Genomic DNA, 18,882 nt, shown 5'->3' with positions numbered 1-18,882 from the left:
ACTGATGAAAGAAATCAAAGACGACACAAAAAGATGGAGAGATATACCATGTTCTTGGATTGGAAGAATCAATACTGTGAAAATGACTATACTACCCAAAGTAATCTACAGATTCAATGCAATCCCTATCAAATTACCCATGGCTTTCTTCACAGAACTAGAACAGAAAATTTCACAATTTGTATGGAAACACAAAAGACCTCGAATAGCCAAAGCAATCTTGAGAAAGAAAAATGGAGCTGGAGGAATCAGGCTCCCTGACTTCAGACTATACTACAAAGCTACAGTAATCAAGACAATATGGTACTGACACAAAAACAAACATTTAGACCAATGGAACAGGATAGAAAGCTCAGGGATAAACCCACGCAGCACCTATGGTCACCTAATCTATGACAAAGGAGGCAAGAATATACAATGGAGAAAAGACAGCCTCGTCAATAAGTGGTGCTGGGAAAACTGGACAGCTACATGTGAAAGAATGAAATTAGAACACTCCCTAACACCATACACAAAAATAAACTCAAAATGGATTAAAGACCTGAATGTAAGGCCAGAGACTATAAAACTCTTAGAGGAAAACACAGGCAGAACACTCTTTGACATAAATCGCAGCAAGATCTTTTTTGACCCACCTCCTAGAGTAATGAGAATAAAAACAAAAATAAACAAATGGGACCTAATGAGACTTAAAAGCTTTTGCACAGCAAAGGAAACCACAGACAAGAAGAAAAGACAACCCTCAGAATGGGAGGAAATATTTGCAAACGAAGTAACTGACAAAGGATTAATCTCCAAAATATACAAACAGCTCATGCAGCCCAATATCAAAAACAAACAAACAAACAACCGAATCAAAAAATGGGTGGAAGACCTAAACAGACATTTCTCCAAAGAAGAAATACAGATGGCCAAGAGTCACTTGAAAAGATGCTCAACATCACTAATTATTAGAGAAATGCAAATCAAAACTACAGTGAGGTATCACCTCACAGTGGTCAGAATGGCCATTATAAAAAAAAAATCTACAGACCATAAATGCTGGAGAGGGTGTGGAGAAAAGGGAACCCTCATGCATTGTTGGTGGGCATGTAAATTGGTACAGCCACAAGGGGCTTCCCTGGTGGCGTGGTGGTTGAGAATCTGCCTGCCAATGCAGGGGACACAGGTTCAAGCCCTGGTCTGGGAGGATCCCACATGCTGCAGGGCAACTGGGCCCGTGAGCCACAACTACTGAGCCTGCACATCTGGAGCCTGTGCTCCACAACAAGAGAGGCCGCGACAGTGAGAGGTCCACGCACCACGATGAAGAGTGGCCCCCACTTGCCGCAACTAGAGAAAGCCCTCGCACAGAAACGAAGACCCAACACAGTCAAAAATAAATTAATTAATTACAAAAAAATTGGTACAGCCACTACGGAGAACAGTAGGGAGGTTCCTTAAAAAACTAAAAATAGAATTACCATATGACAGAGCAATCCCACTACTGGACATATACCCAGAGAAAACCATAATTCAAAAAGACACATGCACCCCAATGTTCATTGCAGCACTATTTACAATAGCTGGGATATGGAAGCAACCTAAATATCCATCAACAGAGGAATGGATAAAGAGGATGTGGTACACATATATGATAGAATATTACTCAGCCATAAAAAGGAACGAAACTGGGTCATTTGTACAGATGTGGATGGACCCAGAGACTGTCATACAGAGTGAAGTTAAGTCAGAAAAAGAAAAACAAATATCATATATTAACGCATATATGTGGAATGTGAAAAACTCAGTACAGATGATCTTACTTACAAAGCAGAAATAAAGACACAGACATAGAGAACAAACATATGGATACCAAGGGGGAAGGGGGGGTGAATTAGGAGATTGGGATTGACATATATACACTATTGATACTATGTATAAAATAGACAACTAATAAGAACCTACTGTATAGCACAGGGAACTCTACTCAGTGCTCTGTGGTGACCAAAATGGGAAGGAAATCCAGAAAAGAGGGGATATATGTATACGTATAGCTGATTCAGTTTGCTGTACAGTGGAAACTAACACAATATTGCAAAGCAACTATACTCCAATAAAAATTTTTTTAAAAAGACACATGCACCCCAATGTTCATTGTAGCACTATTTACAACAGCCAGGACATGGAAGCAACCTAAATGTCCATCGACAGAGGACACTGATACTTTAAAATAATCTGGTAATTCCTTTAAAAGCTAGACATATCTACCAGGTTGCCCACTCATTCCTTCCTACAGTATCTACCCAAGAGAAATAAAAATATATGTCCACCTAAAAGACATGCAAAAATGTTTATAACAACTATATTTGTAATCAGCAAAAACCAGAACATCCATCAATCAACGAATGGATAAAGAAACTGTGGAATATCCCCACAATGGGATACTGATCAACAATGAAAAAGGAGAGAATCACTGATAAATGAAACAACATGAATGAACCTCAAAGCCAAAAGACTGCATCTGTGTGAGTCCATTTACACAGAATTCTAGAAAATGCTAATAATCTGGAGGGATGAGGGTAGAGACCGGAATGAATTACAAAGGGACACAAAGAAACTTTGGTGGGTGATGCAACTGTCTTAATTGTGGTGTGGATGAAGGTGTAATGATGGTGATCAATCCTGATCAAATTATATACTTTAACTATGTGCAGTTTACTGTACCTCAACAAAGTTTTTTTGTTTTTTTTTAAGTGCAAAAAAGGAACTCTGTGGATCTGAGAACTTGCACAACTTTTTAGTAGGAGAAGGCGAACAAGAATTCTAGTCATCAGTTTTCTAGACAGCATCTGTCAACTGCATCCCATTTCCTCTTCCCCGGCCACCATCTATCCCCCTCACACACCCGAGGCTGTCCCTCTAAAGAGAAGGCTGCCCATGGGGACTCAGATGCCCGCTCACACAGACAGTCTCAACCTTTTCATCCCCTAGTTAGTCCCTGCTGGCTCTAAAACTAAGGTCCCTTGTACGATGGCTGCCTCTTGGCAGGCGTGGAGCACACCTGGCGGGAGGCGCTGACAGCTGCCCCAGCATTAGCCAGACGACACCACTTCACTGGAGGAGGAGCAAGACACTGCTTTCTCCCCAGAAGGAAATCACTTGCAGATGTTCAAATCCCAGATTACACCAACATCAGAAGGTACAAACAAACCACCAGCCTATCCGCAGAGGAGAGAACACCCAATTTCAAAAGGAATGTCCAGCTCCAGGGAAGAGGAAAGCCGCTGCTTAATCTTTCCCATGGAAGCTGGACAAGGATGTCCCGAAAATTCCAAAGTGTTCTCACTTTTTGACTACTCTGGCCTTAACAATCTCCCTCATCCGAATACGTAATTATGTTCCTTACCATACTGTACAGCTGTGTAGTCCGTACACACACACACACACAAACACATGCATGCACATACACGTACACACACACCATGTATGAAGGGACAGCGAGCCCTACCTCGAACGAGATAAGGTATGTGACAGGCCAAGACCCAAACAAATGTTGGGTATTACTACTGCTTCACATACTATGTATTTCACTCTGAAAGTGTATGTACTGCATTCCCAGGAAGGGCACCATGAGGATGGGAGCTGTCTGCTGGTTCTCCTGAGAATCCCACAGCCCTCCTGACATCACGTCCGGCCTGCGAGAGATCTGGTGAGTTCTACCCCAGCAGTTCCCTGCACACACAGCAGAGCATCACTGAAAGCGGCCCCTACAGAATGAGACCAGATGCCTGTCTCCCTGACGGGAGACTAGTGAAAAACACTTTTTTTTTTTTTTAAACAAGTTTGGGAATTCTCTAATGTCCAAGGCTGAGTTAGCATTTGGGGACTAGAGAACTAGCCCCACCTTCAGAATTGGTACAATCAGTTCCTAAGGATCCAAATTAGTCACACAACCTTCAGGCAAAAACAGCCTCCTTCCACAGCAGAGTCTGCCATAGCACGGAGTGAGATGGAGGACCTACGCAGTACAGCCAGTCAGGGAAGGGGGAGGGGCAGGGGCTTGGCTTTAACTTCGCTAATATGCAAAAATAAGTAAGTAACCAGGGTCAGACCTGATACCACTACAAATACATTACAATCTGCTGATGGATTCAGCAAACACTTACTGAGCACCATGTGTCTGTGCCAGACGCTGCTAGGTCCCAGGAGTAAAGAAGTGACAAAACAGACACTGCCTTATCCTTACGGAACTTATAATCTTGGGATATTTACACAAATTCACAGCTGTTTTTTAAAAAGTCTGTTTTGGATTCAAAGTAACATTTTTGGCAAAATCACAAGCCCACATCATGGGGTGTGAATACAAATCAGCACAGCTGACCCTGTCATTGTGGCTCCGGGTACCTCTCTTTATTTTATAATCATACTTGGCGTCGTTGGCCTCCACCACAGCCATGTGTGTCCTTGAAATGTCAAGGCACAGTCATGTTCTCCCACAAACAAGGGCAGGGGTTGTGGAGGGAGGGGGCTGACCTCTCGCCACCGGGCTCCAGCACTGCTGGAGATGTACACGTTTGTCTTGCTTGCCAAGTTCTTTCCCACTGAACCTAAAATGCAAGAAGAGTAATTATTTTTAATGTCAAGAATACGTCAGATAATCACCTTGCTCAACCAGAAATTCTGAGTCATCTAGCAACTAAGATGTCTCAGAACCACGAACAGCCAGTATTGCCCTAGGTGGCAGCGGTCACTGTGTATTTGGCTGCACGTAAGCTAATAGCTTAACTCGTCAGTGAGAACAGGCAAAGCCAACTTACCCGTGGCGATGACGAGACCGGGTGCCGACTCCTTGGACAGGATGGGCATCCTTCGGAGCTGGAGGCTGAGCAACTGGCTGAGCCGCTGGGCCAGATGGAGGGAGCAGCCCTGGGAAAGCTACAGAACACAAGTTGAGGAGCGGTCAGCACACACACGACACGGAGGTCTCCCTCGAAATGCCGAGGCCTCCTGGGCCCACACTGCAGTCGGCACAGAGGAAGGAGATCTGGCCCAAAGGAGACCAGAGCCACAGCCTGGCTGTCCCCACACTCCCCGAGGTGGGCGTGATCATCTGAACCACATAAATGCCTCTCATGGAAGAAAAGAGAAAAATCCTAAGAAAAAATTCCTTCTGAGACTCTCAGAGAACAGCAATTAGAAATCGGTGCCATATATAAAATAGATAACCTACAGGGACCTTCTGTATAGCACAGGGAACTATATTCAATATCTTGTAATAACCTATAATGGAAAAGAATATAAAAAAGTGTGTGTGTGTGTATATACATATATATATATATATATATATATATATATATATATATATATATAACTGAATCACTTAGCTGAACACCAGAAACTAACACAACATTGTGAATCAACTATATTTCAATAAAAATTTTAAAAGAAATCAGTGCCAACTCAGGTAGATAGGAAAGCTTTCACTCTCTCATGTTACCTAGAATTTCTCTCATGTCATTCGAATGAATGAAAGAGAATGAAATGATTTCATGGTACTTATTTTCTAAGTCAGTGAAGATGTATTTCGAATGTGATTTAAGCAACTCTGTCAAAAAAAACTGAGAATCAGAAGTCAGAAAGTCTCACTGATAACCTCCCAGATGTACAACACATATGAGATATAAACACCAAAAGAGTCACATTAAACTTTTTTAAGCAGTCTGCATTTGTACAACAAGTCTTCAGGTGTCCTCTGCAAGACTTCAGGTTATTCAAACTGGCCTCCATCACTTATGTTCAGATTTTAATAGTTCTGCAAACAAGGCCTTTTGGTATAGGGTCATACCTGATTCTCCTGGCCAGAAAGTGACTGTCAAATGTTACTTAGCCTTGTCTGGTGTTCTAGATAGGGTATCTCTATGTGTACTTATGTTACAGGTAAAAACTGACATGATTTGCTAGATATACTTATTTTTATAACAAAAGGATCTCTCTAACAAATATGTGTCTTGCTAGCCTCAAAGTTCAGCAAATGAAAACTGGAGCAAATTAGGTTGAGTCTCAAAGAAATGTCTGCCAACTCACCTTTTCTGTCACCACCTAAAATCAGAAGCAGAAACTAAAAGCTGATTACTAATTGTTGTACAGTTCATAAATAAACTGATCAGTCAGGGAAATAAGCAGCTGGATTTTAACAATACTATTCATTTTATTTAATCAAGGTTTGGACCCCTACCACACGCTCCAAAACCTGTATCATGCAGTGAAACAACACCTAGGTGTTTATCTGCACCTACTTATAACCTGACTCTCTCCAAAGCTAGACACGATGTGGGAAGTCCAGACCTGTTGCCAAATAGGGAAGAAAAATCAAGAAGTACAAAAAAAAAAAAAAAAAAGGAAAAGAAAAAAAATCAAGAAGTACATTCTAGAACAAGAGTCTCCAAAATAATCTTCCCAAGGACCACGGATATAGATAGCATACAAGAGAGTTAATATATTTAACCATGGACAAAAGAAATTCAAAAATCCAAGAGACCAGGTAATTGTCTAACTAAAATGTTTTGGTTTCTCCAAAAATGAGTACTACTGTTTTTTTCCAAGTTCCTTCCAACTGCCTACTTTACACACCCTAGATCCCCTAGAGAAATGAAAATGGAGGTGTGGGGTGTCACATGAAGCCGAGGACCACGATCACAGACTTCTCCCCAGGGAAAAGGAAGGAGCCACTTAAGCGAATGGTAACACTGAATGGGGCCAAATAACACATTTTAGTATCATGAGCTTTTCAGATGAAGCCACAGGTAGGGAAAACTGTAGAATCCTAAATTATATTCAGGGAGGAATTTTAAAAGATGTTCCCCAGCAAATCACTTTGCTGTACAGCACAGGTCCCCAGACTTTCTTGGTTCCCAGCACAACTGGTATCTCAGTAATTTTTTTTATAACAGCCTCAGGTCAGAAGAAATACCAATGTTTGTTTTTTTACATAGTTAAGTCCAAACAACTTAATAAGTATATGTCCTAATAACTTAGCAGCAGTCTGAAATAATATTGTGTGTGTGTATATAAATTGAAAGAAAACATAAAATTTTATTTCATTCTTAAATAACCAAAATTACTTAATAATAGTATATAGACACCTTTTGGGCACTGCACATCTTCTCAAACTTTGGAATCTAATCAGATATCACTACCATCATTTCCTGTGCTTTTTATCACATCAAATGCCAAAAATCCAGCTTCACAAAGATATGTCATCAAAAGACATATAGCATGAGCTAATGTTGAAATTGTGAACTAACTCAAGATAGTAATTCACATGGTGATCAACAGACATCAAGTATCACAGTTTTTCCCTCAAAAACTTAAAATATCCCATGGTGCCCCTGTGAGTTCACTATGGCACCCCAAGGCATCTTGACACAGAGTTTGGGAACTGTAAGAGTAGAACTAGAGTTAAAAGTGTGTATTAACAATCCAAACAAGAGCAAAGCATCTATACCTCACAATTGATTTTCTCTCCATATCCCGTGAAGGCTGGGGCCTGAAGGAATTCCCAGGTCCCCCCTTTGTCAAAGGTGATGACTGATCTCATGTTCTCTTCATTCATGGAACCGTTAATCAGAGTAGCAATGTAGACTCCCTGTAACCCCTCCACGCGGTGGAAGTCAGCAAATGGTTCATTTGCAAAATACCTACATTAAGAGAAAATGAACAGCTGTGAGCATGAATTCATCATTTGCTTGGCATGTTCTTATTTTAAATAACATAAAATTTAACCATTTTAAAGTACACAATTCAGTGGCATTAAGTACCTTCCCAATGTTATGCAACCATCATCACTATGTAGTCCCAGAATATTTTCATCTTCCCAAAGGGAAACCCTGTACCCACTGGCAGTCATGCCCCACTTTCCCTTTCCATCCCAGACGCTGGCAACCAGTGATCAGTTTTTTGTCTCTATGGATTTGCCTCTTCTGGATATTTCATATAAATGGAATTATACAATTTGTGGCCTTTTGTATCTGGTTACTTTCTCTTAGCATAATGTTTTCAAGGTCTATCCATGTTGGATCAGTACTTCATTCCTTCTTATGGCTGAATAATCTGTCCTTTTTAAAAAGTGATGTTTTGTCATTTTAAAGGCCAAGATGCTCATCTGACCTATCACTCCTCACGTGGGGTTCAGAATGATGAATACAACACGGAAAAGTTGATGTCAGAGTCACATTTATTTCTCCACTAATGAAATTGACCCCAAATCCTCTAGTGAGCTCTGACAAACAGGAAACCTTAAACCAAACTCACCAGATACTAATTATAGTGCTGGCCTATTCACAATAGCCAAGACATGGAAACAACCTAAATGTCCATCAACAGAGGAATGGATAAAGAAGACATGGTACGTATATACAATGGAATACTACTCAGCCATAAAAAAGAATGAAATAATGCCATTTGAAGCAACATGGTTGGACCTAGAGATTATCATACTAAGTGAAATAAGTCATAGAGAGAATGACAAATACCATATGATATTACTTACATGTGGAATCTAAAATATGACACAAATGAACCTATCTATGAAACAGAAACAGACTCACAGACATAGAGAACAGACTTGTGGTTGCCAAGGGAGAGGGGGTGGTGGGAGAGGGAAGGATTGAGAGTTTAGGGTTAGCAGATGCAAACTATTATATATAGAATGGATAAACCACAAGGTCCTACTGTATAGCACAGGGAACTATATCTGACATACTATGATAAACCATAATGGAACTGAATATAAAAAAGAATGTATATATATGTATAACTGAATCACTGCTGTACAGCAGAAATTAATACGTTGTAAATCAACTATTCTTCAATTTAAAAAATTATAGTGTTGAGGCTTACAATCTAACCCAATCTATAGGAATATAGCTAAGGGGTTACACAGCCACTGTCCAGATACTTACAACTAATTAGTCAAAACCCTGATCAGACAAAAGCTGACAGGATTTGTCAGGGAGCAAAGCAGAATCCCTTTCCCAAAGGCATGGTATATCTAACAAGGATGGCTCTGGAAACCTTGAGGTTATGCTTATTCACAGTGAAGCAGAGAAGAAGACCCTCCCCGGCCTTAACTGCTAGCCCAGATACTGTAATTTCCCTGGGAAGAAGTTTTGTTCTAACATGGTACACACGTTACAACAGAACAGATCTCTCAGAAAGGGTAGCCACAGTTCACACGTGGCTTGTAAAACTGGAAGCGGGTCCTTTATTTGGAGGGTTCTGAGCCACTGGGCTTTGTAAAAAGCACAGAACTGCGCTTTCCCTTTATCTGTCATACAAATCTCCGAGCTGGATGACTGTTGGCCACCTCAGACAGGAAGACGCACACAGAAGTGGCAGGGCCACCCCAGCTGAGAGACGGAGCAAGGTCCTCCAGAAAACACCAGCGCTGAGACCAAATGCTCTGACGCGTGGTTTCCTTAGGTCTGTTTTAGTTGTTTTTCAGTTGCTTCCTTAGGAATGGGCCCCACGTCTGCTCCCCCCTCCCCTCCATTCACCTCGGCTAAGCTGCTTGTGATCCTAGCATCGTGAGGTCCCCGTATTGGCTTCTTTCAATTTATCTGGGAGTTCTAAATTTCTCTCGTTTTCAGGAGCCCTGTTTCTCCCCCTGGTCTCTCTCCTGGTGTTTTATTTTTTCAATCCAAGCAGAAGCCTGTCCTCTGTACGTCCCCCACTCCTCCAGGCCCCAGTCCATCCTGTCATCTCCCGCTCTGACGCCTTGCACCCTACAACTACCTGACTCACCCAAGCATCGCCCCCGGAGAGTCCATTTTCTTCCGTTTTCTCTCCCTGGCTCTCACCACTTGCTCTTCCCCTCGCCAGGCAGTTCACCAGGTCCCCCTCGACCACCCTCAGCCCAAACCCAGCACACCCTCCTCAAGATGCCCTGTGGGCCCACCACATCTGTCCCTCCATCTAGACGCTGCCTCCACTTGGCACCTCTCACAAGGTCAGGGTCACCCCTGGTGAGAATTCCTTCTCCCTGTCTCTAAGTAAAGAGATCCAGGTCCTCGGCACCACGCTTTCCCACTGAGCTCAAAGAATAGCTCGTTTGGTTTGGTGTGGTTTTCTTTTTTTTAAGTTAAGCCAGCCTGCCCACATAATCTGCTCCTTCACCCTTGTCCCATGTCATCGTGCTGAGATGGAGACGCAGCTGACAAAGGTCATTCAACTGAGTACATCTGAACATCTCCAGTCCCGAGATAAAATCTGAAGGAAAAAAATAAGAAGGCCAAGGAGGATGTCCGTCTTTGAATCTTGACGTAAATCTATTTTCATTTTCCTAACTGGACCGAGTGGTCAGGCAGGGCAGGGAGTCGGAGGGGGGAACATTTGTAACTGCATAAAGGGCCATCTCTCTGTGCGCAGTGGCCGTATGGCCACATCACTGATGTTCCCACTTCCTGGGGAGCCGCTCGCTGCAGCTTCGGGCTCCTGCTCTGCCCTGCCATCTCCATCCTGAAGAGCTGACAAATGCAGAAGTCAAGGAAACCTTGGCCAAGCCATGACTTATCAGCCCCATAGCTGGAGGCTCTCAAAGGTGACAAACAAAGAGTCGGCAAAAGGCCAGAGAGAGAGTGGTTCATGATTTTAGTTATAAAAAAGCAAGGACACTATTACTCACCCATACAGAGAAATGAAGTATTGATTGACACGTGTTACATGTGGATAAACCCTGAAAACATTACATTACAAAGTGAAGCAGACACAAAGGCAGACACAAAGGTCAGGTGTTATGGTATGATTCCATTTATATGAAATAGCCAGGACAGGCAACTCCGTAGAGACAGAAAGTAGCCTGGTGGCTGCCAGGGGCTGGAGGAGGGGAGAATGGAGAGAAACTGCTGAGTGGGTAAGGGGTTTTCTTTGGGGGAAATACAAATGTAAATGTTTGGGAATTAGAGAAAGCGGGTGGTTGCACAACATTGTGAATGTGCTATATGCCACTGAGTTGTTTACTTTAATAAAATGGTTAAGATAACATCATGAGAATTTCACTTTAATAAATCAAAAAAAAAAAAAAAAAAAAAAAAAAAGCCACAGGAGCCAGCCGGAAGGGGCCGTGACTGACCAAACCAGAACCACCTGAGGATGAATCACGGCAGGAATGGTTTATAACACATTATAAGACACTGAATAATAAATAATCTGTGGGCCGGGGAGTGGGGGGGAAACAGAATAAATAAATAAATAAATAACCTGTGAGTCTACACCGGGGGAAAAAAAAGTAGGAGTAAAAGATGACAGCTCCTCCAAAGGAGAAGAAACGGCATAGAAAAGCATATCAGAGACCACACAGAAAGTTCTCTGCTTGGATATCTAACAGGCATCTCCAAACCAGAACTCTGGATCTTTTCCCCACACCCGCACCTTGCCCAGCCTTCTCGGTCCGTCTGAAACCATCACTGCAGCAGCTACCCTGGCCAAGCAGTGGTGGGTCCCTGACTCCTCCTTCTCTCATACTCCATGTCCAGTCCATCAGTAAATGGTCAGAATTTGACCATTTCCAGCATCTCCACTGCTACCGCCCCGGGGTCCAGCCAACCTCCATCTCCACTGGCCTGGATTCCGGCAGTGCTCTCACAGCTGGGCGTCCCCCCCCAGACACATGAAAGTCCACTTCCACTCATGTCCCCACCAGACACATGAAAGTCTGCTGTCTAATTTCTACACAGCATCCAGGATGGCTTCTTTAAAAGATAAGTCACGTGAGCATTCACTGAAAATCATTCATGAACACTACCCATTTATGTTTCATGCACTTTTCTTTACATAATGCAATCCACAGTTTTTAAAATGGTGTCCAAAAAATGTAACAGGTTAAATCAAATAATGTCCAGCTTCTGGTCAAGACCCTCCACCGTGCTTAGAAGAAAAAATAGGGAATTCCCTTGCGGTCCAGTGGTTAGGACACTGCACAAAAAAGAAAAAAAGATAAAGTTCTTTCTACTCCCTTGAGGGCTCTACACAACCTGAACCCTGCTCTCTTGGTTCCTGTGTCTTGGGGATGCTCTCTCCCCTCCACCAGCTGTTTCATCCACCCTGGCCTCCTCACTGCTCCTAAAATAAACCAACAAAGTCCCACCTCAGAACCCCTGTGCCTGCTGTTCCCTCCGCCTGCAATGCTCTTCCCCGGGGTATGGGCCCGGCTCCCTCCCTCGTGTAATTCAGGCACCTACTGGAATGTCACCCTCCTGAAACAGCCTTCCACGACCAGCCAATATAAAGTAATAACCTCGTAACCCTCTGTCCTCTTATCTCGCTTTATTTTTTTTCTTGGCACTCACCATTACCAGCAGATCACATGTTTGTTTATATTCTGTCTTCCCCCAGTTAGAACAAAAGCTCCATAGAATGGGGGCCTCGTCCTGAGTTTTCCTTGCTGGATACAATATCTCATGGCTGTACACGCAACATCACCAGGCACCAAGCAGCAGCATACTTGCTGAATGAACTGATGACTGAACGAACTGGCAACATGAAGAGGGACAGTGGGCAGCAAGGACATGCCCTCTGATCTGGTGCTCACGGCCTTTGGGCCAGACCTCACCGCAGACCAGTCAGTCAGCTCCACTGCATGGCTCTTCCCAAGAGCAGAGAGTAAACGTAATCTCAGTCAGACACACACAAGTCTGGTTTGTCACACGATAAATGAGAATACATGGGCTTGTAGCACCAGTGCCCCCACGGATTCGTGGCATCCACCCCTCCCAAACCCCGGACTCCTCCACGGACCACCCCAGGCATGTGATCTACTGACAAAGGATCAGTGATGTTGGTGTCTTTCCACAGACACCACAGAACAATACCTTGCAATGACGGAAAAAAAGAGTAATGATGTCAATTAACCAGAGTCACACAGAAGCAGGGCCTTGTGGCCACATATACCAGCTGGTCTGGAGTTGATGATATTTTGCAAGTGCTCTTTCCCACTGGCTCTGAGACCACAAAACCAGGTAACTGAATGAAGGGAACACAAAGGAACGGTTGACACTGTGGCGGTGACCCTAAGTGTCGGCCAGGCAGTGGTGCTCAGCCTGCGCATCACACACACGTCACCTGGGGAGCTTTTTAAAATCCTCACACACCCATCACATCCCAAACCAGATAAAATATAATTTCTAGGAAGGTGAGCCAGGCAGAATCGGGGTTTCTGAAACCTCCCTGCCGAGGTGAGTCCAAATGTGCAGCTAATGTTGAAAACCACCCAACCAGAGGTCGTGCGGGGCTAAGAAAGCAGGGAGGGCCTCCCGGTCTCCTTACCTCACCAAGGTGTCACTGCCTGCCCCTGCCGGGCTGTAATAGAGCACATTCTCCAAGGACAGCGAGAACTTCAGCCCCTCTGCCTCCGAGATGTACAGGTTGGTGCGGTTGTTACTGTGACTGACACACACAAACACCTGGTCCTCGGAGGCGTCCGCAATGTAATATTCCTTTGGCGTCAGAAGTCAAAAAAGACACAAGTCAAAAAAACCACGCAGGCCCCATGGACTCTCCCAGTGCACACTAAAGCAATGACTTCCAAATGTCCCGGTGAGGAGTGTGGGCTTGGAGCCCACGGAAAGCCTCCCCATGTCGGGAAAGAAGCTTGGCCGACTCTCTCTTTGGAGACCCTGAGGCTGCCTTACGGCCGGAGCAAACCCCTTCTTGGCAGGTGGGACACAAAATAAGAATGGGCCCTGAACTCTAAAAATGACCCAGAAATCGCTTTTAGTTAATAATGTCTCCCTATCATTAGTACAAAGTACAATATGGATTAATGTGCATTTCCTTCCCTCTCATTTTCTCTAAGGTGACTACAGGAGGCAGAGCCCAGAGAAAGCAAAGAACCGACAAGTGTGTTCTCCATCACATCCTCCCCTTAGCTACTAACCTTCCATCACACCAACTCCTGGCATCAAGGCCTCCAAATGCCACCTCCTCCCCATGGTCACTTCTCTGATGACCCAGCCCACACTGACCTTCCCTATCGCTCTCTATGTTCTAACACGTACTGCACAGTCAAGCCTTTGACTGTACATGGTTTCTTCCTCTGCTCTGCTCTCAGGCTCTCCAACCCATCTGCTTCTAAAAGGGTGAGACTCGAATCCTATCCCCTTTTGGAACCTCACCATCTGTGAGCAACACAGCAGGTACTTAATAAATAACTGCTGCTATCACTAACCTCCCATTCCTTCAGCACTAGCACACTGAGACCATTGACTCCGGTCCCAAACCTCTCTGCCAATCCTTCTCCACTTAAAGCAAATTAAGGCTCCCATTCAGTTCCACTTCAAAAAGGGAAGAGGGAGAAAACAGACCAAGATGCCCAAAGCATAATGGTTCTCTCTCTCGAGACCAACCTAGAAAGTGACTTCAGGGAGCCTCCATCAGGTATCCACACCCCATCACCCTCCCTCTAACCTCTGCATGAGGACAACGGCACTCCTTCCCACCCCGGCGTGGACCCCACTCACATTAATAGGATATCTTGTGACAAACTGGGCTGCTCGCATGGGCTTGCGGCCAAAGGAGACCCAGAGCTGGACAGAGGATGGCTGCAGACTGCCGAAGAGATGCTGCCAAGGAAGAGGAAAAAAAAAATCAACTGTACTATATTATCGCCACTCAAAATGAGCGAAAAAGGAAACAGAAAAGTCAGACCCCTCTGATTCAACTAAAAACACAAAATAGAGAGTGTGACTGCAAATGCACATTTTTGCAACATTTGCTGTCACTGGGCAGCTTGGGCTGTACCACTTTATCCTAGATACCTGGTCTGCGATAAATGTTAGATACTCCAGATACCACATGAAGAAGGACAATGGTATGATGGGAGAACTTGAGCTTGGGGAGGGGGGCGGCGGCTGCCAAAGCTTAAGCAGACAGTGAAAAGGGAGAGCATTGTGTGTGATGGAGAGACAGGCGGGGCGGAGAAGCCTACAGCCCCCAAACCACCATAGGGTGAGGTCAGCCACACACCTGATACACATAAAAACATACCCTCTTCCTCCTTCTACTCTTATTTGCAGATCGCTAGGATCCCCGAGTCACAGGGCTTTCATCTGTACCAAGAGTTGAAGGGATTTTCATTGATTTTATTTTTAATCTGTTAAGACTTCTCAATGATTAAGGTCTTTTGCTAGAATACGCTTTCTTTGGTAGCATACAGAACACTCCACGTGATGTGACCACACACGTGATGCATTCACTCCACACGACGCTGACCGCATCACGCTGCATTTTAGAGATATTAAACCACAGCTGGAAGCTTGAAAATGTGTATAAAAGCACGAGGTTTGGAGCTACCTCTGAATTTCTCTAGGTCCTAGTTTATTCATCTATAAAATGAGACGCTGATTTGAATCAGGACTTTGGGTATGGGTTTAAGTGGTCCAGGAACCCCAGAAATATATATGCAAATTTTCTGTGTCCATGTACTCACTCGTTTTGCTAGGGAGAACGTCTCACCAGGTTCTCAAAAGGGTCAATGAGTCAAAAAAGGATAAGAAACACTGTAAAGGATCTAAGTGGTTTTTTCCAGCTCTACAAGTCTGTGACAGGGAACTGAAGGCAAATGTTGCACATCTACGAAAACAGACAGGGAGGCCCATCCTCATGTGGACATCCTCGCAAGCACGACTATCACCCGACTGATTAGAATGTTGAGATCCCCAGCCAGAAGGCTTCACTTATCCTTGGCTATGTTGCTACTGTTTATTATAGATTTTAAATTCCTATAGAGTAAGGAAGATGCCAATTTCTCTTAACTGTAATAATAACAACTACTAATACATAGGCTCATGCATGTCCAATAAATACTGTGAAGAGCAAGCTGATGAACATGAAGTTATTTTCTATTCATTTGAGCAGCAGAATGTGTGTGTACACACACACACACACACACACATTTTTTTTTCAAGCCACCACTGAACACTGGTTAAAAGTAGTCTGTTTTAAAGAAGCCAGGTAGAGAAGTATAGAAGACTGCCTTTTCAAAATGGCACACTGAAAACCACATAATATGGGGCTTCCCTGGTGGCGCAGTGGTTGGGAGTCCGCCTGCCGATGCAGGGGACGCGGGTTCGTGCCCCGGTCTGGGAGGATCCCACATGCCGCGGAGCGGCTGGGCCCGTGGGCCATGGCTGTTGAGCCTGCGCGTCCGGAGCCTGTGCTCCGCAACGGGAGAGGCCACAACAGTGAGAGGCCCGCATACCGCAAACAAACAAACAAACAAACAAACAACAACAAAAAAAACCCCACATAATAGCTTGTCCTCAGTATGGGGCTATAGAAATGATAGACTGATTAAAAACGCAAAATGTATCACCTGAATGAGAGAAGAGTTCCCAGTAAAACTGCTATGTATAGATTCCAAAAGCCCTCCTTAAGTCAATAAAGTTTTATAACTATGTATAAAGGTCAGGTGATTTAGGTCACCCTATATAAATCCTTATGAATATATATAAATACACAGATATCAGTGAAACACATATTTTTTATGCTTTATGTTTTGTCACTACTTCCTACAGCAGTTATACCTGAGAAAGGAGCCACTTTTCTCAGTGACATTCAGGCCCATCATTAGTTAAATGTTCTTAATGATGGCGGCTGGGAAGCTTGAGAATTGAGAATGGATAGCAAGGCATAAATGCAAAAATCACAGAATACTAAGGTCATGAAAAACCTCTAAACACATCCATCCCACTTCCTTCCAAGAGAATAAATCCTAAATCTGGATAATTAGGTTCATTCCTAAAGCATCTGTAGACGAGTTATTGTGATATTTTACTACCACCAAGAAAAGTATTAACAGTGAAACTATGGCACACTATTGATTGTAAGATGTGTTTCTTAATAAACTATGGGTTTTTGTTGATGTTGGGTTTTCCTTTACCATTATTATAAAAGTAAAACGTACTCATGGAAAACGTCTCACAATACAGACAGGTACAAGGTAAAATGCAGAAGATCTGTTTCCACTCTGCTCCCGAGTGCTCACCGGTAACAGGCTCTGGGCCATTCCTTCAGAAATGTTCTGTGCTGTCACCTATGAGCATATTCAGAGAGTGACAGACACTGCTACACTTACCCCAGCATCCATTAATCCCTTTCATCCTTGGCAAAAGGACCCTGACGGCCACCTGAGTAAAAGACTAAGGCTCTCTTCCTTTTGTACAACTCTGTGTGGTCATGCGACTGAGTACCAGTCAATGAGACATAAACAGACTATTGTGTTGGGTTTCAAGGAAACTTGCTTAAAGAGACTGAATCAGCTAGGAGGGGTCCTATTTTGACCTTTCTGTCTGTCCTTAATTCTTCTTAACTCCAATAGACTCCAAGGCTAGTACAAGTGTCGTGGACCATGAGGGAACTTTGAGAATGGAAATGATTTGTTTGGATGGTAGAACAGCAAGATAGAGGTCTGCGACCCCAATAACACCAGGGCATCAACATGCCAGCCCTAGACTGCCTACCTCCGGCAGCACTGATGAGGGAAAAATAAACCTCCGTCTTGGCTAAGCTGCTTTTATTTCTAGTCTGCTAGCCAAACACAGTGCCAAACTGATACATCCAAATTTCTTTTTCACATACAAATTAGATCATGATAGAAATACTGTTGTGCAACTTGACTTTTTTCATGAGCAGAGTACTGTTCTACAGTTAAACTTTTCCCATCAACAGTGTATCTTAGACATCTTTGATTTAACAGCTATTAATGGCCATTTAGGTTATTTCCAGAAGCACTCTTCAATGAACGTACTTGTATGTATTACCTTTTTCACAGCTACACAAGAATATTTGTAGGATGCATCCTTACAACTCCTAGGTCAAATTTTCCATTTTTGATCTATAGTATAAATGGCCTTCCTGAAAGGCTATTCCATTAATATATCTACCAGCACACATACCTTCACCAAAGACTTGGAATTATTTAAATGTTTTAATTTACACCAATATTATAGGGTCTGAGAATTTATAAGATTTTTTTTTCATTTGGTATTTTCATTTCTGATAAGTAAAAAATAAATTAATATAAGATTCTGAATAATCTGAATTTCAGAGAGTGAGTGTACATTTATGCTTGAGATTCTGTCAATAGCAAAAAGAAATGGGAGGGCAGGAGAAAAGAGCAGAAAGGAACTAACTAAATGACATATTCTTGCCAAGTGAAGGTCAAAGGACGTCACAATGAACATTCAACTGGAAGTTTCACAGAAAAAATTGGTGGGAGAAATGAGGGACCCAAGGCACGTGGTGGACAAAGACATTGGTTTAGAAGCACCTGGGCTGTAAGACTCCCTACCACCTTCTCCTTCAAAGCAGTAACAAAGTTTCGGCTAAATATCATTCACATTCATGTTGTTTATACCCAATTTATGGATAAAATGATAAATCTGGATTTGCGTTAAAACAGTCCAGGAAAAAAATAAGTAGTGCGTAGACAGCTGAAAAGAGATTAGCAAACGTAGATCCTATTGAGACTGAATGAAGGCACAAGGGGAGGTCCTATCAGTACAAACTATTCTTTTATGTAGATGTGAAAATGTCCATAATAAAAAGTTTGCAAAGTTAATATTAATTGAAAGCACTTCTGGAACGGCAAAGTAAGGAACTCTAAAAACCCGCTCATCTGTGAAAACAACAAGAACACTGACAAAAATTCTCAAAATCAACTTTTTCAGAATGCTGAAAATGAAATAAAAGCTTGCAAAAACTCAAGGAGCATTTATTCAAGACAACGACGGAAGCCCGGCAAGAAGAGCTAACTTGGTGATGTTTTAACTTGTTCTAATCCCATCCCTTTTCTCTCTAGCTCCGTGGTAGCCTGGGAAACCCACAGCTTCACAGCTACAACAGCTG

At 43.2% G+C, this 18,882-nt stretch overlaps 1 protein-coding gene across 1 annotated transcript in view; it reads right to left on the bottom strand.

Annotated features, from left to right (window-relative positions):
- The window catches only part of SORL1 (sortilin related receptor 1), a 159,341-nt gene that overhangs the window by 96,180 nt on the left and 44,279 nt on the right, over positions 1 to 18,882 (bottom strand). Inside the window, exons 7-11 of the mRNA XM_060104032.1 lie at positions 14,496 to 14,597; positions 13,303 to 13,472; positions 7,487 to 7,679; positions 4,800 to 4,917; positions 4,516 to 4,589 (exon numbers count right to left, since the gene is read on the bottom strand). Of these exons, the coding sequence (XP_059960015.1) occupies positions 4,516 to 4,589; positions 4,800 to 4,917; positions 7,487 to 7,679; positions 13,303 to 13,472; positions 14,496 to 14,597 (657 nt within the window). The remainder of the gene's footprint in view (positions 1 to 4,515; positions 4,590 to 4,799; positions 4,918 to 7,486; positions 7,680 to 13,302; positions 13,473 to 14,495; positions 14,598 to 18,882) is intronic.

Source organism: Mesoplodon densirostris, chromosome 7, assembly GCF_025265405.1.
Source record: "Mesoplodon densirostris isolate mMesDen1 chromosome 7, mMesDen1 primary haplotype, whole genome shotgun sequence".
NCBI lineage: Eukaryota > Metazoa > Chordata > Mammalia > Artiodactyla > Ziphiidae > Mesoplodon > Mesoplodon densirostris.
Note: the sequence above shows the minus strand (reverse complement) of the source record. Positions and strands in the feature narration are given on the sequence as shown.